The sequence below is a fragment of the Sardina pilchardus genome, chromosome 1 (assembly GCF_963854185.1).
Source record: "Sardina pilchardus chromosome 1, fSarPil1.1, whole genome shotgun sequence".
Classification (NCBI taxonomy): domain Eukaryota; kingdom Metazoa; phylum Chordata; class Actinopteri; order Clupeiformes; family Clupeidae; genus Sardina; species Sardina pilchardus.
This window is the reverse complement of record NC_084994.1, coordinates 9,232,730-9,257,342: the sequence shown is the minus strand read 5'-3', so window position 1 is coordinate 9,257,342 and position 24,613 is coordinate 9,232,730. Positions and strand designations below refer to the sequence as shown.

General features: G+C 40.9%; 1 protein-coding gene and 2 long non-coding RNA genes across 5 annotated transcripts; 1 reads left to right on the top strand and 2 right to left on the bottom strand.

Annotated features, from left to right (window-relative positions):
• Nucleotides 1–431: 431 nt before the first annotated feature.
• On the bottom strand, nucleotides 432–24,582 carry LOC134087223 (zinc finger protein 493-like). Its single transcript, XM_062540627.1, has 6 exons — nucleotides 24,320–24,582; nucleotides 23,093–23,255; nucleotides 18,471–18,602; nucleotides 13,653–14,021; nucleotides 7,401–8,027; nucleotides 432–1,811 (listed from the first exon to the last, which is right to left on the bottom strand). Exons 1-6 carry the CDS (start codon nucleotides 24,512–24,514, stop codon nucleotides 499–501), a joined length of 2,799 nt encoding a protein of 932 aa, XP_062396611.1. The 5' UTR covers nucleotides 24,515–24,582; the 3' UTR covers nucleotides 432–498.
• LOC134063981 (uncharacterized) lies at nucleotides 16,421–17,701 on the bottom strand. 2 transcript variants are annotated; one of them, XR_009936236.1, is made up of 4 exons: nucleotides 17,622–17,701; nucleotides 17,108–17,207; nucleotides 16,909–17,018; nucleotides 16,421–16,623 (listed from the first exon to the last, which is right to left on the bottom strand). It is a non-coding gene; the product is annotated as an uncharacterized LOC134063981 (long non-coding RNA). The 2 variants fall into 2 exon arrangements; XR_009936232.1 differs by lacking the exon at nucleotides 17,622–17,701 and having other exon boundaries at nucleotides 17,108–17,522.
• Nucleotides 20,390–22,881, top strand: LOC134063891 (uncharacterized). Of its 2 annotated transcripts, XR_009936221.1 has the most exons (4): nucleotides 20,390–20,447; nucleotides 20,525–20,569; nucleotides 20,953–20,988; nucleotides 22,468–22,881. It is a non-coding gene; the product is annotated as an uncharacterized LOC134063891 (long non-coding RNA). The 2 variants fall into 2 exon arrangements; XR_009936217.1 differs by having other exon boundaries at nucleotides 20,398–20,569.
• Nucleotides 24,583–24,613: the final 31 nt, after the last annotated feature.

The following is a 24,613-nucleotide window of genomic DNA, read 5'->3' as shown; positions in this document are numbered from 1 at the left end:
TGTGAAGCTCAGTGAACTACAAGGATCTGGCGAGAGTCAGGTTACCTTATTACCACTTCGAACGTGCATTATTTTCCTAGAAACGCACGGCGCGTCGTTGATTATCCCTTACTGAATTGTCTGGGTGGCAACCACTGACACCATAGGCTACAACATGATATCATGACATTCCAGTAGCTGAGAAAACAAAGTATTGTGCCCTTTCAACATTCAAGTAGTTGTGCTGAGAAAACAAAGCATTGTGCCCTTTCAACATTCGAGTAGTTGAGCAGAGAAAACAAAGTATTGTGCCCCCGATATGGTGATGACATGCCAACTGCCTCTAAGCCATACAATGGGATGATACTGTGTAATTCTGTCCCTTCTAAAGATGAAAACAATAATAATAATAATAAACAATGTGTGTGAGACAGAGACTCAGGGATATAAGGTGAAATAATTGTACATTTATTAAACAGTGAAGTATACAATTAAATGTATTAATTTGAAGTATACAAATTAAATGATATCTCCCGTATGCGATATCATGTGGATTTTAAGTACTGAAGGGTATGGAAATGCTTTTCCACACTTATAACACTTCCACTTCCTATTGTGTATTAGCATATGATTTCTTAGCATTTTTTGGGTCCTAAATGCTCTTCCACACTGAGCACATTCATGAAGACTCTTGTCAGCATGTGTCATCAGGTGGTATATAAGGCTTGAGGATGCTCTGAATGTCTTTCCGCAAAGGTCACATTTATGAGGCTTCTCTCCAGTGTGTATGAGCATGTGGCGTTTGAGACTAGATATCATCGAAAAAGCCTTTTCACACTGGACACATTTATGAGGCTTCTCTCCAGTATGGGTAAGCATGTGTTTTTTAAGATTACTGGCTGTTGTCAATTTTTTTCCACACTGGACACATATATGAGGCTTCTCCCCAATATGTATTAGCATGTGGATTTTAAGAGCTGAACCCTTTGAAAAACCTCTTCCACATTGGGGACATATAGAAGGAGTTCCTCTTCTTGTACCACAATTCATTCCTTTGTATATACGCATGTGCTGTGAAAGACTGGATCGGCATGAAAAGCCTTTTCCACACTTAGTACATTTATGAGGACAGTCTCCTGTATGCAGTCTCTCATGGACTTTAAGGCTTGAAGGGTATCGAAATGCTTTTCCACAATAAGCACATTTATAAGGCTTCTCTCCAGTGTGTACTAGCATATGTTTTTTTAGTTGTTGAATCTGTGAAAAACCTTTTCCACAGTGGGCACATTTATGAGGCCTGTCTCCTGTATGTGTGCATAGTCCTTTGAATACAAGCATGTGGCGTGAAAGACTGGACCTGTATGAAAAACCTTTTCCACATCGGGTACATTTATGACTCTTCTCTCCTGTGTGTACAAGCATGTGCCGTGAAAGAGTGGATATGGATGAAAAAGCTTTCTCACACACAGTACATTTATGACTCTTCTCTCCTGTGTGTACAAGCATGTGCTGTGAAAGATTGGACCTGTATGAAAAACCTTTTCCACACTGAGTACATTTATGAGGCCTGTCTCCTGTAAGCATGTTGTGGTTGACTAGTGAGGGTGTTGTAGATGTTTGTTCACAATGAGAATATTTACGCGGCTTTTCGCAAAACTTCTTTCCATTCACCCAAACCGAATGTGTTTGCTGGTGTTTCTCAAGTTCTGTCAGGGTGGTGAAACTCTTCCTGCAGACAGTGCAGTGGTGCGGTCTTCCATTGAGTTGCAGGCTGAGGTCATCGTTGTCTCCATGGAGCTTCTGTTGCGTTACATGTTGATGTTCAGAAACACCTAGAGGAGATACCATAGAAACTTAGAATGACAGATTCAATGACAGACATGATACAGTGATACAGTATGACTAACACAGATATTCACATGCACTGACAAAAAGTACCCACCTTAAGTACATCTATTTAACATGTATAGTGATTTATTGAACTGTTACAGTGATAAAGACAAAGCATATCTGATAGTTATTTACTAGTTATGGAGTTAGATAACGCTGCATTTCCACCGAACATATCACCACGTGAAATATGCCTGCTGAGATTTCGCCCAGGGGGCGTGGTCACACACCTAGCGTTTCGGCTGAGTGACAGGCAGGATACGTTCATTAAAAACAGTGGTCAATGAGCTAGCTCAAATGGTTAGCATAGTGGCTAGTTAGTGAGACAGACCAGTGCTTCAGATTATTTACAGTGGTTTATTTAGCCCAAGTATGTTCAAGTGGCATACAAACAACAATCTGTTTAACCCTCTGGAGTCTAAATCCCCCCCTGGGGATTTGAAAAACTGTACCAAACATCTCAATCTTTGCTAGTTTTTGTCCTAGAAACATATAAGTGACACCATTAGAAACCTTTAATCAACTAGTTTCCAAATATATGTTTTAAAAGAGAATGTACCAATGGCACTTTGCAAAAACAATAAAAGAAAATCCTAGGATTTCAGTCCTCTCATCTGCAGCAGGCCATTCAACTTAATTTGCATTTGAAAGAGACAGTCACTAAGGCCACGTCCACACGCACCAAAACGATCTTCCCCCCCTCCGTTTCCCCGGCAGCGTTTCAAGAACATTTGCGTCCAAACGGATCCATCTCAATACGACTCAACACGCTACTTCATATTCCAGGCCTATACGTGGCGCTGTTTCAGTTCACCAAATCACCAAAAACGGAGGGGAAGAGGTGTTAATGAAACGTCGAGGTGAAAACTATTTTTCACAGTTCATGGGTGGAAGGCTAGCATACCTGCCAAAACTCCCGTTTACCCCTGGCTTCTCTCGTATTTTGAGGTCATCTCCTGCCGCCCTCCCGTTTTGTTGTCCCGAGAGTTGAAAACTCTCGTAATTTGCATGGCCATCATAATTCATAGGAAAATCACTGATCCATTCATTTTCTTTTAGTCTGACATCTAACAGGTTGCCATATTACAGGGTTTCCGCTATATACATTTTACCGTGGCGGCCCGCCGCACCTTAATTTCTGCCGCCACACCTTCAGAATTTGCATAGCCTATGTAATCAAATATATCAACACCAAAGATACTGAGCCATTTGATCAATTGTCTCTGTCTACACATTTCTCCGTTGTCTTTGCGTCCGGGCGGAGCGCAGTTTCACTTGCATACTTGACTGTCGATTCCCCAGCCCTTGCAACGTCACGTGAATGTGTTATTTAAGCAATAAGCCCCGAGAGGCCGTGGTTTAGACTGTATAATTGAACAGCTATGGCGTTGTTAGGCACGACGAACGTAAAACATGTAGGCCCTAGCCTAATAATGTTTAAGAAGAAAATAGTCCAAACAAATTATTATTGTTACGACTAGGACATTCTAGCTCTAATTTCTTGCGAGGCTACAACACTGAAGTGCCAAATGCGTCATTCTCCACCGTGTTAAAATAAACAATTTATTTCGTTATCATTATCAGAAGCTATAGTATATTGTAATGCTTGTATTTCACGCATTTGCATTTCGCAAAAGCCCCAGCAGCAGCGGAGTGGCAATTGGAATTCGTTATTTGAGTTGTTTACTTCAACTGTTATTTAGTTCGACTGGACTGTGCGAGATTTTCACTTTCCATTGCCCTCATAATTGGCAAGCAGGTAGCTTAATATATGAGTGAGGTACACACTGAGCTATTTAAGATTTTAGATGAGTGACCGCCAATCGCGATATAAACTTAAGTAGCTTTGCCATCAATAATTTTAGCCAGGAAAATAAAATGCCACGCTGCAAGCAAGCTTTGATTAATATTTTTTGCCATTCTAACTTGTTTTTCAAAAAACCCAGGAAAATAAAATGCTCTGAGCCATCCTGCAAGCTTTGCCACTATAATGTTTTAGCCATTCCTCTAAATTCTAAATTATATTTAACCTAAAATCTAAAATGTGTTCTTGCACACAGTATGGCGTGAGATTGGTAACTCTGGGGTTGGGGGTGTTGGGGGTGTTGGTTGGTTGATTTTTGGTTGGTTTAGTCTCCCTCACTGTCTTGTAAACTGCCAGCTCTACAGGTTATTCTTGTTACAGGTATTTTAAGACTAAAGTTTATACATTTATTTTGTACTGTCACAATTTTAGGGTGTTTTTTGTAAATGTTCAATTCAAATACCCCGTACCCTCCTTTTGGGGTCGGGGTCCCTGAGCCGTGGTCCTGGCCCCCGCACCTTCAAAGACATCCTAGGGTAAACACTGTATGATGTATGAAATACACCATACACATACACAATCACTTACTTTCAATTTCAAACCTTCTGTCAGAGGCTAACACTTGGCAACCCAAATCCCAAACTAGAAAAGCACTCAGAGAGCGCAGCTACCTCCGCCTGCATTGTTCTTCCTAGGTTGTCATACATTTGAACCTAAACTATTCAGATCGCCTAAGTTAAATACATAAATGCCTCTGGAATCCCGACGGAATTACAGATAAGTCCCAAAATGTAATCCTTTCTTCCGTGGGTCATGTCCAACTTTCCCTGAAAATTTCATCGACATTCATCAATCACTTTTTGAGTTATCTTGCTAACAAACAGACAGACAGACAGACAAACAAACAAACGCCGTTCCCCGATGAAAACATATACCTCCTTGGCTGAGGTAAATAAGGAAACCAGTGCAAACTTCTGGGCTGCGTTTTCGAACTTATACACTCTGGGACCCGGTTTCAGATCGATTCGTTTTAGGGCTATGCGTTTGCAGTATTCGTTTGGACTATCGGCCAAAACGATGCAAAACAGCTGCGTTTTTCCAATTTGTAGAAAAACTACATAACATTTTTAAATGTTCTTTTTACTTATATGGAGCCAACACTGTTGTTTTCAAGGTTCAAACTTCAAAAGTCTTAGCTCGATATATTTATAGTGTCTTTTTTACCTTTGATTTCTTAAATAGTTGTGAACTTACACTGAATTATAATAAAAAGTAATTTCATTACATCCATTTTACTCTCACATAATTATTGTGGAGGACCTCTAGAATGTAACCATATGTGTCACTTTTGCATAGATGTTTTTAGTTAGATGAAAAACTTAAAAATCTGGAGGTATAGCTGACTGCCTCAAAGTGCCTGAAAAGGCCCAGGACCTCCAAGTGTTAAAGGGATATTGTGGAAGCTTGAGAACATTTCGTTGTGAAATCTAGTGGTTAGGAATTATATTGCAACCTATTAGAACTACGGTAGCCATCACACATCAAAAACATAACTACCAGTAGTGGAGGAACTGTCACAGCTACTTGATATCACTATCCCCAGGACACCACACATTTGTCTTTTGAATGATGACTCAGAGTCAGACCTTGAATATTCCATAATCCAAAAGAAAATGTTGATGGCAGGTTTCAAGGCATCTAAGAAAGTTATTTTACAGTTATGGATCAACCCTTGTATACCATTTAAACGTTTTTGGATAAACTATTTTGATAGCATTGTAAATTTAGAATATCATACTGCCCGGTTGAATAAGGCCCAGATGACCACCCTGCAAAAATGGGAGGCATTAATATGCAGGGTCCAAGATCTCATGCCCCTTGTGCAATGAGTTGCCTTAATGTGTGATACATATTGCTGTTGAGTGGTTTTTTTTTTCTGTAAAAACGTAATGATCTTATATTTTCTATTTTCTACTTATTTTTATTTCCACTCTTTTACCATGTGTATGGTTTACTATCTAGCTTTCATGTAACCGTCTTGCCACCCCCCCCCCTCCCCCGTTTATGAAACTCAATAAACAGTTGATAACAAAAAAAACAACAAAAAAAACCATAACTACCAATTCGCACCAAATATCTGTTAGTGTACCCCCAGAAGAGGACTATTCCTGGCGTAAAACACGCTGCCAATATGCCGCCTCCAGTGTGAAAGCTCGGCTGAGCCGCAAAAAAGACGACATGCAGTGTGAAAGCACCTTATGTGTCACTCCTTAACAGTGTTGGTCAAGTTACTTGTAAAAAGTAATTCGTTACTGATTACTGATTACTCATCCAAGAAAGTAATCCTGTTACTTTACTGATTACTTTTTTCTAAAAGTAAATAGATACTTTACAAATTACTTTACTTAGTTACTTCAAAAACACACAAGCTAGGCTCTGCAACCTGAATATGCATAAAGCAATTTACCTTTCAGCCTAATTCTATTCTTTCTGCATATTCCATCCTATAAAATAGAATCAAATGCAGTGTTGCGCATAGACGAGATCTGTGAACTATGAACTGCATGCAACACATTTGTAAATAAAGAACGTGAATTCGTTCAGATCATGTGAGCAAAGAGCATCACTGCTGAGCAGTTAACCTGCATGTCACACGCCAGTCTTTCATCGATGCTGCGGATGTAACAGAATACATGCTGCATTGTTGCAACAACATTCGGAATGGGCGCGCTGTCGGTGGTAAAACAAAAACAGTAAGCCCGGAGACAGCGGCCGCATTCTGCCCACCCCTCACTCAAACACACATAGATTCTGTATAATTAACAGAAGGGTCGGACCTCCGTTTAGCAAACTTCATAGGCTACTGCAGGGGTTATGTCTGAAAGCGACTACAGCGAACGCAGATGACACTGGCTCTACCTATTATTTACGGACATTTTACTCATTGTCTCGCAAAGACTCCGACGGTACAAACTTAACCCTGTCCACCGAAAACAAGTTCGAACGTCAACGACCTCAATTTCGAATTTGAAAAGACATTTGAGTTGAAGCATAAGTCCAGGGTGAAAGCTAGGGGAAAGCACAAGTCATCGAATTAAATGAAAGTAGAAAGAAGAATAAAAGTGAAGTAAAGATAAGCAAGAAGTCCAAGTCCCGAACTATGGGAAAAGGTTAGGAAAACCCCCTCATGTAGGCTATTAAATGCAGCATGGTCATGTTCTCTCCCTCACTCTGTTGTCTCGTCTGTTGTTTACATCTCTCGCAATGCGTTGCACGTTATACTGATTGTCACCAGACAGTTTCACAAAGCAATTAAAATCACAGTTTAGTAACGCAGTAACGCAGCCGGCTTGCAGGAAAGTAACAGTAAGCTAATTACTGATTTTGCAATTGTAAACCCTTACTTTACTCGTTACTTGAAAAAAAGTAATCGGATTACAGTAACGCGTTACTGCCGATCACTGCTCCTTAACCCTTAAAAGACTCCGCTTAGGCAACCTTGGCAAATGACTGATTCTGACTGACTTAAAGAGCATTCATACCAGGAACGATAACTATAACTATAACCATAACAATAAAAAGCGTCCACACTGAAAGGCCTGATACTTTGCAACAGATGTGGCATCAAACACGGTTTCCTGTGGTTGATATGGATAACATACTGTTTCTCTTAAACATGGTTAAAACAAGGGATTCACATCTAAAAGGGAGATCTGAGAGGACTTACTTTCCAGCAGATTATCGTGCTCATCCTCGTCTTTCTTCACTTCAATCTTCACTGTCTGTAGCGTGTCATCGATAGCGTCCGAGACATCTGTTTCACTTCTACAGTGGAGCTCTGCAAAAGGCTTTTCTTCATCTTTATCTTCACCAATCATACGACCATATTCCTCGTCATTTGTATCTCCTTCTTTCACTAGCTGTCTCGGGCCAACTGGGTTCACTCCTTTGTGTGCAAGCATGTGGCGTGAAAGATTGGGCTTGCGTGAAAAACTTTTCCCACACTGCATACATTTATGACTCTTCTCTCTTGTGTGTACAAGCATGTGGCGTGAAAGATGGTGTCTGCGTGAAAAACCTTTCCCACACTGGATACATTTATGACTCTTCTCTCCTGTGTGTACAAGCATGTGGCATGAAAGATTGTATCTGCATGAAAAAGCTTTTCCACACTGAGTGCATCTATGACTCTTCTCTCCTGTGTGTACAAGCATGTGGCGTGAAAGATGGTCTCTGCGTGAAAAAGCTTTTCCACACTGAGTGCATCTATGAGGCCTGTCTTCTGTCTCCAGGTTGAGGTCATCGTTGTCTCCATGGAGCTTCTGTTGCGTTACATGTTGATGTTCAGAAACACCTAGAGGAGATCCCACAGAAACTTAGAATGACAGATTTAATGACAAACAGATACAGTATGTCTAACACAGAAATCATCACATGCACTGACAAAATGTACCCACCTTAAGAACTATCTATTTAAGAGTCATTGCATGAGAAAACCAGGCAGAGGTGGGAAAATGGGGGTCGGCCAAATCGGCTCATACTTTGTATACGTGATAAGTATGTGGAACTATGAACAGCCATATACTTAAAACCCTCCAGCTGTTTTTTGTTATGGAGTTCTGGGACCCCTCTCAGAGACCCTCAAAAATCCAACAATTCATGGCTGAAAATGACTGAAATTGCCATTTCTACCCTGATTATCCTGATAAAGATATCAACATAAGCTTTATATTTCCATAGAGCCTAGGTAGCATAGTTTTAAAGACCAAAAGGTGCACCGAGGGGTTATCTACACCACTGAAAGCAGAATTTTCCTCCCTCTAAATTTCGGTCATTTTTAAGAAGCATTATCTCGTATTCGCAGTGGCTTTGGTTGATAGTTTTACTGTTGCTGGAGAAAGGAACATCTACTGATTCAAAAACAATTGTCGTCTAATTGGGCCACACATAATGTGTGCCGTGCCAGGAGGGTCTTAAGCAGGATTTGTCATGTTTTGGCCTATGATAAACCATATTCAGATCGCCATCACATGGCCATACCATGGCATTACATCACAAACAGATGTAATGCCAGATGTTTGCGATGTAATGGCATGGTATGGCCACTCGGTGGCGATCTGAATAGTCTAGTTTCAAATGTATGACAACCAAGAACATCAATGCATGCAGAGGTCTGCACTCTTTGAGTGCTTTTCTAGTTAATTAAAGCTTTCTTTAACAATTTGTCATACAGTGACACAAAAATTGACCATAAATTACCCTATAGTGAGATATTATTACCTGGTTTATTATACTCCAAAACCCGAAAAAACCCCGTAAAGACCCTCCTGGCACGGCGCACATTATGTGTGGCCCAATTAGACGACAATTGTTTTTGAATCAGAAGATGTTCCTCTGTCCAGCAACAGTAAAACCATCCACCAAAGCCACTGCGAATGTGAGATAATGCCTCCTAAAAATGACCAATTTTAGAGGGATGAAAATTCTGCTTTCAGTGGTGCAGATAACCCCCTAGTGCACCTTTTGGTCTTTAAAACTATTCTACCTAAGCTCTATGGAAACATAAAGCTCATGTTCATATCTTTATCAGGATAATCAGGGTAGAAATGGCCATTTCAGTCATTTTCAGCCATGAATTGTTGGATTTTTGAGGTTCTCTGAGAGGGGCCCCAGAACTCCACAACAAAAAATAGTTTGAGGGTTTTAAGTATATGGCTGTTCATAGTTCCACATACTTATCACATATACAAAGTATGAGCCGATTTGGCCGACCCCCATCTTCCTACCTCCTGCTGGTTTTGCCTGGTTTTCTCGTGCAATGACTCTTAACATATGTTGATTTATTGAACTGTTACAGTGATAAAGACAAAGCATATCTGATAGTTATTTACTAGTTATGGAGTTAGATAACACTGCATTTCCACCGAACATATCACCACGTGAAATATGCCTCCTGAGATTTTGCCCAGGAGGCGTGGTCACACACCTAGCGTTTCGGCTGAGTGACAGGCAGGATACGTTCATTGAAAACAGTGGTCAATGAGCTAGCTCAACTGGTTAGCGTCGTGGCTAGTTAGTGAGACAAACCAGTGTTTCAGATTATTTACAGTGGTTTATTTAGTCCAAGTATGTTCAAGTTGCATACAAACAACAATCTGTTTTAAAGGGATTGTTCTGCCTCATGTGTTTACTTTGTGTTCAGTGACTGTAATTCCATGTTTTAGGAAGATTTAATGGTCCACTTCTGCCACCTTGTGGCGTAAATTGGTAACTTGGTTGTGTTTACAAATGCGTGTCTGTATCTGATGATGTCATATGCCTTGGACGTTATCATTAGAGTCTTCACACTGGTTAGATTAGAAAGCGTGGTGCTCCGCACTTCTTGTTTATGTCTTCAAGCTTCAAGTTGGCCTTCGAAAGCATCGTTGGTATGTGTAAATATATGTTTATCAGACTATGTTCATTTAAGCAAACGTGTAAACGAATTAGCATAAGAGCTGGCTATATGTTCAGGTTAGCTATCTATCTGTCGACCCTGGCAAGGCGCTGGGGGTAGAGGGCAGAACAGGGATATTGAGGAAGCTTGAGAAAATTTCATTGTGAAACTCTCTCATCTAGTGGTTAGGGATTATATTGCAACCTATTAAAACTACGGTAGCCATTGCACATCATAAACATAACGTCCAATTCTCACCAAAGATCTGCGACGAGACATAACTGTTGCAGAGGTGTGAATTAATTCTTCATTGCCTGCAGTTGCAAGCCGTCGCAAAGCCGTCGCAGTCGCAGCAGTCGCAGCTAGTCGCAGTCGCAAGGTTTTAGAAAAGCTCATCTCGTTGCGAATCTATCAAGATGATGGCCCTAGTTTCCGTCAAACTTTTCTCTATTGTCGTTGCTTGTGTGTGATGCCAATAAAACACACTTTCGGACACGTAATAAACCATTTAATTTTACCTGTTAACCGAGCTAGCTAGCTAACGTTAGCACAGTAACGGGAAGTTAATGGGAATGGCTAGCCATTCCCATTAACAACTCTACAACTTCCCATTACAACTCCACAACTCTACATCTTTAATCCAGATGTCTGGTTGAAGCCTGGAAATATTGTAAACAAAGTAGCATAGCTGGTTGGACTGTTTCCCCATGTGTGTTTAATACTTTTTCTCCTTTTGAGTTGGGAAACATTGGTATTGAGATGATCAGTCAACATGAATGCAAAAGTTTTAATCAAATGTGTGCAGCATGCTAATGATGCTAACCGGACTTAATAATACTTTAGCTAGTTGTCTTCTATGCGTCATTGCTTTCAAGATTGTGAATGTTTTATTGGGACTAAATGTGTTGAGGAGCGCATATTGAGCGCGTATGAGAGAGGAGAACGACAGAAAGCGGACCAAGGTGAGGGGGTTTACTTCTACACTTTTTGGAAAAGCTGCATGCATAGTCTACAATGAATACATGCAAAACAAATGTACGCTTTTACCCGAGCAGCGTAAAAAAAACCCCAGAGATTTCTTTTTAAAGCCTGTGCCTTCCTTTACTGATAATTACGAGAATGCACCTCCATCTCACAAAACAAACACAAACAAGGTAATCTAGACTATTGTAGGCCTATCATTGACCAGATGAAAATGTTAGTCTGTCCTGGAATCATAGTCCGAAAAAAATGATTGATGTCGGAATTTTAATTGCCGCGGAAACAAAAAAACCCCGTCTATGTTCGAGACGAGCGCAGTAAAATTGAAGGATATCTTGGCTATCTGTCCGACGACTAGGGGTGCAACGGATCGAAAAAGTCACGGTTCGGATCGTTCCTCGGATCAAGAGTCACGGATCGGATCATTTTTCGGATCAGCCAAAAAAAAAAAAAAAAAAGACAAGACAAGACAAGACAAATAAACATAGTTTTGTCTTTGACGGGATGTTGTAACGGCTCAAGCACTTTCAGCATGTGTTTAAAGTAGGCTAGTGTTGTCACGATACCAAAATTATTGTTTCGATACCGATACTAAGTCAAGAATGACTTTTTCGATGCTTTTTTACAATTTTAGTTGATTTGGTGTTTAATCACCTTAGCCTATATTGAATATTGTGTGATCATTCACACCATATTGGCCATCCAAGATTCTGCTTGACCCTCCACACACAATCTGCATAATTACTAGTAGCTACAAATGTTTAGTCATTTCATTTGTGTACTGATTTAGCTATCTTTAATGTGGTGTGTAGGAGTGCGCATAGGAGGTATGTGTAATTGAGTCCCTGTCGCTTTAAGAAATAACGTGAGGGTAATTAGGCTTCAGTCTCACGGTTTTATTCTTGAGAAAATAAGTTGGATATAGTGCATGATGACAAGGATATTTCATTAGATAAAATACTTGTTAATAAAACTAACAAGTCGAAGAAAATCTTTCTGGGATCATAAAACAGATGAGTGTCTTGCAATGCTCTCCTTTATGATTTTAGTGAGCACAAGCTATCTCCAGATGTACAAGTTAGCCAAGGTTGCGTAGCTTATTGCTGACATTGAACCCAACAGTAGGCTAAGCCTAAATTACCTAAATATCATAGCATAGGTAGGTGCGCAACAAACTTGAGATGTAAGTGTGCACAAACGAACTTGATATTAGGCTATTATTGTGTTGCTGCTATGCAGCCACATCAGCACTTAAACTAGCAGCATGTATTGCTGGTTATGGCAAGACCGCTAATAACGTGTGTGAGAGCAGAAAAGACGCGCAGGCAGGCTAGGGGAGCAAAGCAGGGAGGGACTAGAAGCATGCCTTGTGGACACGCATGTAACTTCAAAAGAACACACGGACATTATTATTAATAATTATTATAAATCAATCCGCGGATCATGTGTGTGCCGAACCGAAGATACTGATCCGTACGGATCACGGATCAATGATGATCCGTTGCACCCCTACCGACGACACAATTGCTGTTCTGCGATCTCGAAGAACAACTGCTTGACAAACGCAAACACCCATGTTTTGCCTTGCAAGTGGACAAGGCCACCCAGTTACAAAGGTGGTTTAGTTATTGCTTATGTCCGCTTTGTTAACTTGACAGCGGGCGAAGATATTCTATTCTGCGAGTATGTCAGAAGTAGGGCCACTGCAGATGAACTATTCAACATTGATCTCAACAATTAGTCTACCTGGCAGAACATGACATCAAATGGGAAAACTGTGAGGGACTTTGCTCGGTTGGCGCACAGACGATAGCAGGTAAAAGAAATGCTATCGTCGTGATAAAGAGGGTAGTGCCCGATGCGCAACAGACGGACTGTTTCATTCAGGGAAGCGCTCGCGTCAAGGCTTGACCTGAATAAGATTTTGAACGAGGTTGTGAGAGTGTTGAACTTGCATTTATAACACAATGGTAGCATATAGTTGGCCCTTTTGCTGTATTATTGGAAATCAGTTTTTTTTTTTAAGCAAGGATTGACACCTTGTCAATGACAAAAAACTGACGTTATTGGTCATTGATTTAGATTTTTATTTTCTCTATTTTTTAACTGATATTTATCTTTAGTAGCCTAACTGTTATTTGTTAGGCCTACTGATGTATATTTAGCAAGTGACGTTATAAATATGACAATTTTGAGCTTGACCTATACTTTCTATAGAGCGATGATGGACAGGTGGGGCTCGAGAAAGCCCCCTTGATCAAAGTGGGGAATGAAAAAAAAAGTTTGAGAACCACTGCTTTAAGGACACTAATTTTTGCAATGTATCGGAAATAAATAAATGTTCTTAAACCACCATGTTAAATTCCCATAGAGGCAGGCAGGCATTTTTAAAGGCCGGTTATTTAATGGATCCAGGATACTCTGCATCCTCTGCATACAAAATACACACATAATAAACCTCACAACACACACACACCTATGCACACAGAAAATAGCCCACCAAAAATCTCTGAATATATCACTTTTAAGATTTGTGAGATAGGGGTACCAGAAGGAACTTACTTTCCAGTTGATAATCTGTTACATCCTCCACTTTCTTCTCCAGTTTTGTCTGCGTTTCATTGCAGGTGACGTTGGACTCTGTGACGTCTGTTTCAGTTCTACAGTGAAGCTCTGCAAACTGCTTTTCTTCTTCATCTTGACATGGCATCTTATGACCATATTTCTTCTCTTTCACCATCACACTCGGGACAAACTCGTCTTTCTTCACATCATTCATGGTTTCTGGCCTCTTACTCGTCTCAGTCTGATGTTGTGCATCTCCGTTGGTCTGCGTCTGCATCTCCTCCTCCTTCCCTCGTCGTCCTTGTGGCCTGCAGCAGTCCACCAGCACCACTGATACCCTCTTCATCTGGGCCAGAGACACGGGGTCTGTAGGGAACAGGTCGGTTTAGGAGCTGTTTATTGTAGTGCACTGTTTTCTTTGGAATGCTGGTGTGGCAGAGGAGGAAGAAACACAACATGAGTAAGCAAGTTACCACAGTTCCTAAATTAATCTAAGTTAGCGGTTCTCAAACTCTAGGGTGCAGAGACATGCCAGGTGGGGCACGAGCTGACGTGAAAAACGTGAGATTTCCTTATTGATAATTACAAGAATGCACCTCCATCTCACAAAACACACTCAAACAAGGTCATCTAAACGCTTGTATCATCAATCAGATGAAAATGTTCATCTGCCATAGTCCATTAAAAAAAAAAGATCGGAACTTTCGGAACTTCAATTGTAGCGGAACAAAACATGTTCGACGAGACGAGCACAGTTAAATTGAAGGCTATCCCTTTGTCCAACGACACAATTGCTAAACACATAGTTGAAATGTCACGCAAACTTGAAGAACAACTTGACAAACTCAAACACTCATGTTTTGCCTTCAGTGTTTCCCACACATAGACAAATTTGTGGCAGTAATATTGCGTTTCGTTATTCTTTTATTTATTTATTTTGAAATGCTGTCACTCACGCGTCTGTCTCTCTCTCACACACACACACACACACACACACACACACACACACACACACACACACACACACACACACCCCCTCCCCTCCGTGCACACCGCGGCTGTCTGACTCCATGAAAACCAACGAGATCATCTCTGGAAGCACGGTCGGTGGTCGCACTGATGCACCTGACGCTGCTCGGGTAGAAGCATCAACTTCTCCTGCAACTTTTGTAGACTATGCGTGCAACTTAATTACCAAACAGTAGTAAACTCATTCTCCTTGGCCCGCTCTCGTGCGCGCTCAATGGACACCCGCCCTCCACATGCACATTTAATCCAAATAAAATATTCACAATCGTGAACGCATTGACGCACAGAAGACTACTAGCTAAATTAGGCCTACTGTTAAATTCGGTTAGCATCATTAGTGGGCTATGCTGCAGACATTTGATTAAAACTCTTGCATTCAAGTTGACTGACCAATACCAATGTTTTTCAACTCCAAGACTTAAAAGGGCCTGTCCCAAGGAGAAAAAGTATTAGCTTACCTTGAAACTTAAACACATGTGGGGAAACTGAACAGTCCAACCAGTAGAGTATGATAAGCTTAGCCTGCTACTTTGTTTACAATATTTTGAGGCTTCAACCAGACAGCTGAATTTAAGAAGTGGAGTTGTAATATGAATAGTAGGCCATAATCTGCATAAAGTTTGCTGTTATGGATATCAGAAATGTCAGTAGCCTATAATGTAAATAATTACACATTACACGTGTCCGGCCTATTGTTCTAACGTGCACTTCTTGCTCCTTCTGTGTGCGCTCATGGCTCCGCTTATCTGTGCTGACGTTCCGAATGCCTTTCAATAGCTTGGTTTCACTCTGTGTCACAATGCTACTTCAAAATTCGAAAATAGCGTTCGAAATTCAAATGGAGGGCAGGGACTGAAATAGCTGGATCAGGGGCCGGTTGCACAAAGCACCTTCAGTTAACATGTTCCCTTAAAATCTGATTTAAGGACCATTAAATCGTTTGCACAAACAGTTTGGGGCTATCAGTTAGGGCGTAATCAAAATATGTCCGAGTCCAATTCATCATAACGAACGTATAGGCCTACAGCCTATTCAGCCGACACTGACCCGTATATTCCCCCGTTGATACATTGATGCGCGGTCAGGCTACTGATTTCACCGGCAGTCAATTTGTGAGTTATCTTACCGTCTCGAGTTGGACCACCGTACTTTCCGCAACTGTGCGCTACCAGACGTATAGGCTACTATCTGTTTTTAATGCAACAGGATCAGTCTGTGGTGGCAGACGTCTTCCACACAGTCTGCAGCGTAATAATTCATAACGTCTATGCACCGTCTCAAACGCCTGTTGGCGATCATTAATTTATAAATAATAAATACATCAATACAGTTCATTTGTTATCACGAAAGCAAGATAATCAACGTTGTGGCACAGTGGCCTGAAAGCACGCATGACGCGCCTCTTCTGGATGAAAGAAACACCTTTCAGGAACGGGGACAGACCTCAGGCAAGTTGTCTAAATTGTAGGCCTGAGGCTGTTTGACTTAAATATGTAGGCTAGCCTATTAGTTGTGAGTGATATCATTGTGTTAATCTTCAATTCCATACAACAGGAGAGCTATAACTGCAGTCTGTGCAAAACTCGTGCAGTCAATGAACGACGTAGGCTACAGTACTGCAAGCCTAGGCTATCCACTGAGCGCTACGCCATGGTCAACAACTAAATTGCAGAAGATGATTAAATCACTATTATGAATCACAGTCAGTCCGACTCATTTGATTGCATGTCATAAATGAAATGGCAATACACATTTAATGACGAATAGTATTTATTAAATGGAAGGACCTCGTCAGTCAATGTCAATGTAACTTCTATTTCGAATTTATCTATTTCTAATTTTCTGAAGCAATGTATCTATTTCTACATCTCTGATACAGCAAAACTTCTTATTGGAGAGCCAACACGTCCTCTGTTGATTCAATGGTTCGTCGTTGTTCCTGTAATGAAAAGAAAAGGAAACAAGAGCCTAATTAGGTCTGGTGACCTTAGCTTGTAGCTGCACTGCAACGAGATGTAGAAATGTGCGAAGGGGCCAGCGGGGTATAAGTTTGTTTGACATTATGTGTGAGCACAAAAGTTAGGCCTGGGTCTACCCAGTCCACCCAAGCCTAAATCGCATATGCCGACTTAGTGAGAACATCTGTATTTGATACAATATGTTTAGGATTATAATATGTAGGCTTAACATTTTAATAGGAAACACAGTAGCATCAATAACTTACTTTTCCGCTCTCCGTCTCTTTTACGCTGGGCTGGCGGAGGATAGACAGGATGACGGGCACTATCGCTTCACTCATTTCTTTGACTGGCTCACTGCCGAAGGTCTGACTCACTGCAGAAGGTTTTGATGGTTAGTCATAACACTACGGTCACTAACGCATTTAATTAGCTGCTAGACTCAACTGAAAATATATTGGCTACCTTTCTGATAGGACGCGCAGATCCTGTCCACCAGCACTCCCCATCACTGGGTGCGTCCAATGCATGTCAGCGACCATTGCAGCTGGAGCTAGGACACCCCCTGAATAAAATATATTCATAATTATGGAATAAACGTCGTTAGCAGGCCCAACATTAGGTAACCAGAATCGGGTTATAAGCCAGCAAGTTTTAAACGGACGTCAGTTAGCTAACGTTGACTAGCTAACGTTAACGGCTGATCATAGGCTATTATTATAATTCATATCCATAGCATAAAGAATGAAAGCAATATCAGGTTAAAAGTTCGTTAGAGAAAAATGTAATCGCCATTACTGATTACAAAAGACAAATTAAGAAGAGAATGATCTATGTCAATTAGGCCTACCAAGTCTGTATAACAATAACTTTTATGGGCAACCTAAGCATGAGTTAGGCCTAGATAGTTAACGTCATCTTTTGTAGCCTATGCAGCTAATGAACATAGCGTAAGCGTTTTTTTTTTAAAAAAACGTACCTTTTCCATTTGATTCACTCCCAAGGCAGGACATCTCCTTCTTGGCCATAACCGTTAGATTTTCTGACTTTGTTGTAGCCTACTTCGTGTAGCTAGCCACCATCTCACCACCGTACGTCTTGCACTTTTGCGGCGATTTCCTCCCAATTTCTTTGTTTTACCATTATATGTGAGCCAAATTTGCTTTTCAATATAGTTTTTCATTTGTTGTATTCCTCTAGCAGGATTATTTTTTCGTCCTCTGGCCAATTTGGCTTCATTGCCTTCTTTTATTGGGTCTATATCAGTACAATACAGACTGTCTGCAACGGTAGACGGTGGTCGATTGTTTACTTCCTGCCCTCCATCTCAAATCGTCCCGCCGTGGCGCGTCATAATAATCACGTGATTGAAACCCAGATTGATACAATCGGACTTTACACACAAGCAATATCCACATGTGTCATAAGTATGCCTGTGAAAATAGTGTGATTTTAAGTGTGTTGAGCTTGGTCGGACTCAGACAAAAATATCTTAATGCCTGTCGGGTTCGGTTCGGATTTGATCACTTCTGTCGGGCGCGGGTTGATCGCGGACAGGAAAAATCGGCCCAATCCACACTCTACTTACCATAGACAACGCAGCGCATAGGCTTCCGGAAGAAAAATGTTCGACCTACCTAGCAGAACAGATTGCCCGCATTTTCTCGCTGACATGAGATACAAATATTTAAGACCCATGCAATCTGAATTTAAGACAATTTAATACTTTTAAAGGCCTTATTTTTAAGAAAATTTATATACGACTTTTTAAGACGTTTTAAGGACCCGCGGCCACCCTGGTGTGTGTGTGTGGTTTCTGGTTTCTTACTAGTCTCGGGTTGTTCTGCATCTCCGTCGGTCTGCGTCTGCATCTCCCACTCCTTCCCTCGTCGTCCTTGTGGTCTGCAGCAGTTCACCAGCACCACTGATAGCCTCTTCATCTGGGCCAGAGACACGGGGTCTGTAGGGAACAGGTCAGTTTAGGAGCTGAGGATTCCAGTGCACATGTTGGAGCAGGGCTGTTCTCGATTTTGCCCAAAAATAAAATGTTTTCTTTTCTCAAAATCCGATTTTTGATTACGATTATTTTGTGAAATGTCAAAAGGCATGAAATTATTTCAAATATGCTGTTTTTTATTGAACATTTTGGAAATAATTTCCCCATTGGGATTTAAGTGCAAATCTTGTTCTTATTAAAAAATCTGAATAAATAATAATTCATTTTAAATTATTAACATTGAGACAAATGATTTAACTTTGGCCACAAAATTCAACACTTGGAAACATAATTACCGTAATTACCCTAGTTAAAGGAATACGCCACCCAAAAATGAAATTAAGCTAGTCTCGGTCACCCCCAGAGTTAGAACAGTGAAAAAAACCCGGTTAAAATCCGTCCGGGCATTCTCCTGCTTTGGGAGCAGCGATGTTAGCTTTAGCTTAGAACAGTTGCTGTAGATGAAGGGTGTCAGTGAGCACGTCCTCCAAAAAGTGACCGAGACGTCTACATTTTTTTCTAAATATATCTTGGGAGCCGTGTGTTCAAAACGAGTACAAATCATAATGCAAAATCGAACGAGACTATTACCTGGGCAGATCTTTACTTGGAACTATTTTCAGCCTCATCGCCGACGAAGCACCGCTAGCTAGGCGCAAAGTTCTCACGTAGCACCACTTGTGAAGTTCCAGTCGAATCTAGTTGGGAGTTTACAAGACTGCTACGTGAGAACTTTGCGCCTATAGCTAGCGGTTTCTGTTACCCTAGTCTCATGTAGTTCCAGTAGGCCTACATGTTTGTAAATGCAATTCCTCTTGGTTGGCAGACCAAGCACACAATTCAATACTGCCACCTCCTGGAAAGGAGTTAGACTGCATACGTTGGAAAATCCAGTTATCTGCAAAAGTCTTTTTTAAAAAAAAAAAAAAAAATGCTGATACTTAAAGAGTCACTTCACCCCATAACTCCACCCACTTCACATTTCTGAAAACAGCTTTCAAAATGGGCGAGACGTTCTGAAATTTGGAGAGAAAGTGCAGCACTGTTGCAACCAATCAACCATGGTGATTTCGTGTCAATCTGGGAATGAGTGCTGCAGACATGGCTTATCACAGGTAGGCTAATCAGGGCAGCAGGTGTTGGGGCGTTTCAGTCCTAATTTCAGTAGGGCTTAGATGATTAATCGACATGTGACACGTGCCAGTGGCATGTAAAAACATGTCACTGGATCAATCGACATGTGGCATGTTCCAATGACATGTAACGGCATGTCACACACGGGAAACATCGAAACAAACCAAATACGAGTTCAATTTTAAGTGCTATGACGTGGGTTAGCATGTTTACATTAGTGCCCATGACATATTGCAAGTTTAATTGCTCTACAAACATCGTTCTGAAATATAGTAGCCCATTCTTCTTTGGTAGGCTAGTTCTAACATTGCCGCTTAACCTAGGCTACTTACTGGGCATCACGTACATTATTGGGCTCCGCAATTTTCATGTCTGTATGACTTGTATAATTAATATAAGATAAAAAAAACCACATACATTTCGACAACTATGTTACCGTAGGTATTTGAGATGTTCAGTGTCCTCTGCAGCTCTTTTGATGAGATGAAGGTGGCCACCCTAAATATAGGCCTACCACACAGCCTTCACAATTTTAAGAGTAGGCCTAACTGTGTGTTCAGACCAAGAGCGACTTGAGCTTCCAAAATCGCTCAGGACGCCCTGTAAAGGACGCCGTGGGCAACCCGGTCTCCTGGTGGAATTGTAACCCCTCTACAAAATATCGCGGCCGAGAATGTAAGCCTCTTGCATTATTTCAGCCAATCAGGGCCAGCGATGTGAAATATCGTTTCTCACGAGATGTTTCCCCGCAGGCACGGTCCAAGAGCATTGCTGCATGCTGATCCATTGATTTTAAAGTAAGTATTCAACAAAAAGCTTACATACTTATTTTTATTATGTTTAAAATACCGTCTATCTATGCTATAGTAACTATAAATGTTTGCTGTACAACCCTGAAAGTTTACAACTGTTAAACTGCTAGCTCATAATCTATAATTTGTTAGTAAATATAGCTTGCTATAACTAAGCTAGCTAAGCTAGTTATTGCACACGTTTAAAGATACGTATCATTAGCATGTATTTAAACCAAGCATAGCGTTGTTGTTAGCAGTCAGTAATTTATCTTCTAATGAACAAGATTAACTATATCTCTATGGTTTAATTGCAAATATTTCTAGCATGAGTGAATCAGCTCAGTAATGTTAGGAAGATTGTCATAAAAGTTGCACTTTTTCAACAGAACTGACCGGAGACTGACCCTGAATAGTTATGGCAGGTAAGATATGAATTTCTGGAAATCATTCACAATATTTCTTTCATCACTTCGTCATAGACTGTTTAATTGAAATTAGTGGGTATACTGTACATAAAAAATAAAAAGCTGGCTTGGGCCAACATCAGCACATTAAATTCTGAGTCAATGCTATAACATACTTGCCACTAATGCAGGGTTGGTTAATCAGAATAGATTGGTTTTGATAGCCTGCTTGAGGGATGATATAGATGGGGTGAGGGCAGCAGCTGTGAAGTCACTGTCAACCCAGGTCAAGGTTGTTTCTGGATGTCACGCGGAAGTGAGTGGGACGCATGAGTAAGTCATGAAGAAAGATAAGGTTTTGATTATTGAAGGCTTTGTCTGTGAGAAGAAGTGTTTTGATAATTATTGTGAATTTGACAGCAAATGTTATGAAGAACTGGAGTGATGTAGTGATGATGGGAGGTTAGCAGGTGGACAATAGTGATTTGATCATGCAGAACTTTTGACAAGGTTTTGGATGATAAGAAATATAGGATGGAGAAGGTGATGGCTGGAGATGACGAGGGCATGGAGAGTATTGGGTAGGGAAGGGAGGAGGGTAGGGCGTGTAGATGGGGGTATATTGAGCACTCACAGTCGAATAGTTTTAGAACAACTACCACTATGTTAACCAATTTTACAAGTTGTTGATCTGTTTTGACATTTTAAGCATTATGTAGCGACAGACAAAGGGCACACTCCAAGACATAGGGTACATACTGTACAGAACATTCACAAGGCAGGGAGGTTGAGCCGAAGAAAAGTTGTATCCATGATTTTGTGGGGAAGATGTAAGAGAGTTAGTGTAACATCTTCTGTATGCAAAATATTTCATTTCCTGTCCGTCTAGTGGGGCTTTATGCTCACTAATTTACATGGGCCCCAAAAGCATTGTGTCTTCCTATCATATAGTCTCTGGTAATAGTGGTAATGGTTTGTTAAAGTTGGGTATAGCCTTGCAACTGATTATAAAACATGTAAAGTATTTTGTATAGTATATGTATTATAGACTGACAATAGTAAGGTAGTAAGGATGTATTACAGTTTGATAGAAAAGGCAAATGATATATATATATATATATATATATATATAATATATAGAATGAGATTACCTCTCTAATTCAGAAACGCACGCATGTGCGTGCGTGCGTGCGTGCGTGTGTGTGTGTGTGTGTTGTTTGTATATAAAGTGTGTAAGAAAGGTCCCACTGTATAGGGCCGTATTCTCAAAGCTATTTTTCTAGGACTGACACACCCATTATTCTCCTATTTCTCCTCATTTCACCAGTTATGAGCTACTTTTAGCCCTAACATTTTTTGAGAATACAGCTCCAGGTTGATATCGTAACATCATGTCTTTTAAGCAGATAACGAATGAATGAATGAATGAGTAACCAAAGTCCAAATTTATTGCACTGTACAGCTGGAACTTAGTGTGTTTCTGTCTTTTTGTGCTAGTTCCGTATGAAAGGAATGAAAGGAATGAAAGTGAGGCAACCCACCAAGCAGCCGCGAGTTCCCAGCAGCACCACTGGCGCGAGTCCAGATGAGCTGAAGGCGAGCGGAGGGCTGCCACTGGTGTGGAAAGACTTTAGGTGTACTGAAAATCATCCAGCCTTGGCTTTTAACCCACCCCTCATCTTTAATTGAGACTGAGAGAGGAGCACAGGAGGACTGTAGCGAAGGGACAGAGCAGTGACCCCACCCAGTCTTGAACTCGGGTCTCCAGCTTGATCACAACGCCAAAAAGCCAGGCCTGTTGGTATGGCAGTCATAGTGCATACTCAACTGTAGTGATGGTACTCTGTCACACTGCCCTCCCCTTCAGGAAGCTTGCCCATGCACTTCACTCATACAGGCGACTCTCGTGCAACCACCAGCCACTGCTACTATCATTTTCGTTTATATTGCCGCTGTCTTAGATACAACATTGCTGTTTTTAACGTTACATTCACATAGGCGAATTGATATTCAAGTGTTATAAGCCCAAAAGAAGGGAACTACTTCATAGCCGTGCGGTATATAGAAAAATAATGCACGTTCCAAATAGCGCATCACAATAGGAAATTTAAAGCATACTTACAATTCAGGAGTTTTTCAAAGACCTCCTTCATTGCGTTGAAGGCCTCCATCTTGTCCGCATTCAGCTGCTCATCAAGGTGTAAGAGCTGCGCCTTGAACCCTGTCTTGCTTTTCTTGCCCACGAGCAGCAGGGGGTAAAATCCAACGGCTTTTAGTTTGTGCAACTGTAAAAAAACAAGAACAAATCATTGGATAATCAGATTTGGGAGGACAGAATACATATATTTTTTTTACTCTGACAGTAGGAAAAGGGGTCTCTGCAGCACACATCATTTTGAGTGTTCACTTAGTACACCCTAGTGCAATTGTTTTGTGCTTTCATGATGCTCTCAAGCACTGATGGTTCTGTCAGGACCGTCAAAAATACACAAGAGAAATATCTTCAGAACCAATCATATTTGTATTTGGCAGTATGACTCTGTTCAGAGGAAGTTCCCTGTCTTTCCTAGGCTGGGTGAACCCTGCCTGAACTTCCGGGGAATTTGAATTTCGCCCGGAAGCTCAGGCTGGAAACCAGCAGATCTATCTCCCCTGTTTACTGCCAGAACCTTTGGCTCCAATCAGAAACAGCCATACTCTAGTCCTGGCCGATGACATGACGATAATGAAACTTAAGCGACGTAAAGCAGCAGTTGTGTACACACTCAATGCCGCTGTCGCTTCTGTTTTGGAAGATTTTAAAGGCAAGTTTTCTTTTAAAACAGAACAAAAACTTGCCCTGGAACAGAAGAAGGACATCTTTGCGATTCTACCGTCTAAAAGTTTAATTTACCAACTAGCCCCGCTCATGGCAATTGCGAATGGAGTCATTTGAACGATGTCCTTGATCACGCCTCTTGTGCAGTAGAAACAAGGCGCAGCCTCCCCAGACTAATGTTCAATCTTAAAAGATTGAGTTTAGTATGGTGAAAACCAGACTATGTCTTTCCATGAGCTCCATGGAAAGCCTAGACAGGGAACAGCAGCACCCTCAGGGGACTACCCTCCCAGTTTAAACTTTGTTATTACATATTATTATTACGTGTGTGTGTGTGTGTGTGTGTGTGTGTGTGTGTGTGTGTGTGTGTGTGTGTCAGCCTATGTTAGGCCTGAGCAATAATTCAATAACTTATCAAATTATGATAGACAGTTGATCAATATAAAACATGTTAAATATATAGCAAAAAGAGATGGGACCACTGTTCTGGAATTTATTTACAGGCATTATTAAAATAATAAATATACTTACACCGACAATGACACCATCCAGCACCTTCCCTGCATTCTGGGCCGATGGGGGCTTTTCAATAATTTTTTTTATTTTATTTTTTTTTTGTTGCTTGTGCGGCTGTTGTACGGCACACGAAGGACACTTCTTTTGTGCCACAGCCATCCTGGCCTGGCAACCAACACAAATCTTGAAACTAGATCCGGGCATCTTCATGTAGACAAAAATGGATGAGGAAGATGGAGAAAGTTCAGAGATGAGAGTGAAACATTTGAATGGGAAGAGAAAAATAAAGAACAGCAAATGTTAGCATAG

Coding starts and splice junctions, on each gene's coding strand:
- LOC134087223 (XM_062540627.1), bottom strand. CDS start 24,514: ATGAAGATGCCCGGATCTAGTTTCAAGATTTGTGTTGGTTGCCAGGCC. Junction 18,603..23,092: donor CTTTGAAAAACTCCTGAATT/GTAAGTATGCTT, acceptor TGTTCCCTACAG/ACCCCGTGTCTCTGGCCCAG. Junction 14,022..18,470: donor TGCAGAACAACCCGAGACTA/GTAAGAAACCAG, acceptor TGTTCCCTACAG/ACCCCGTGTCTCTGGCCCAG.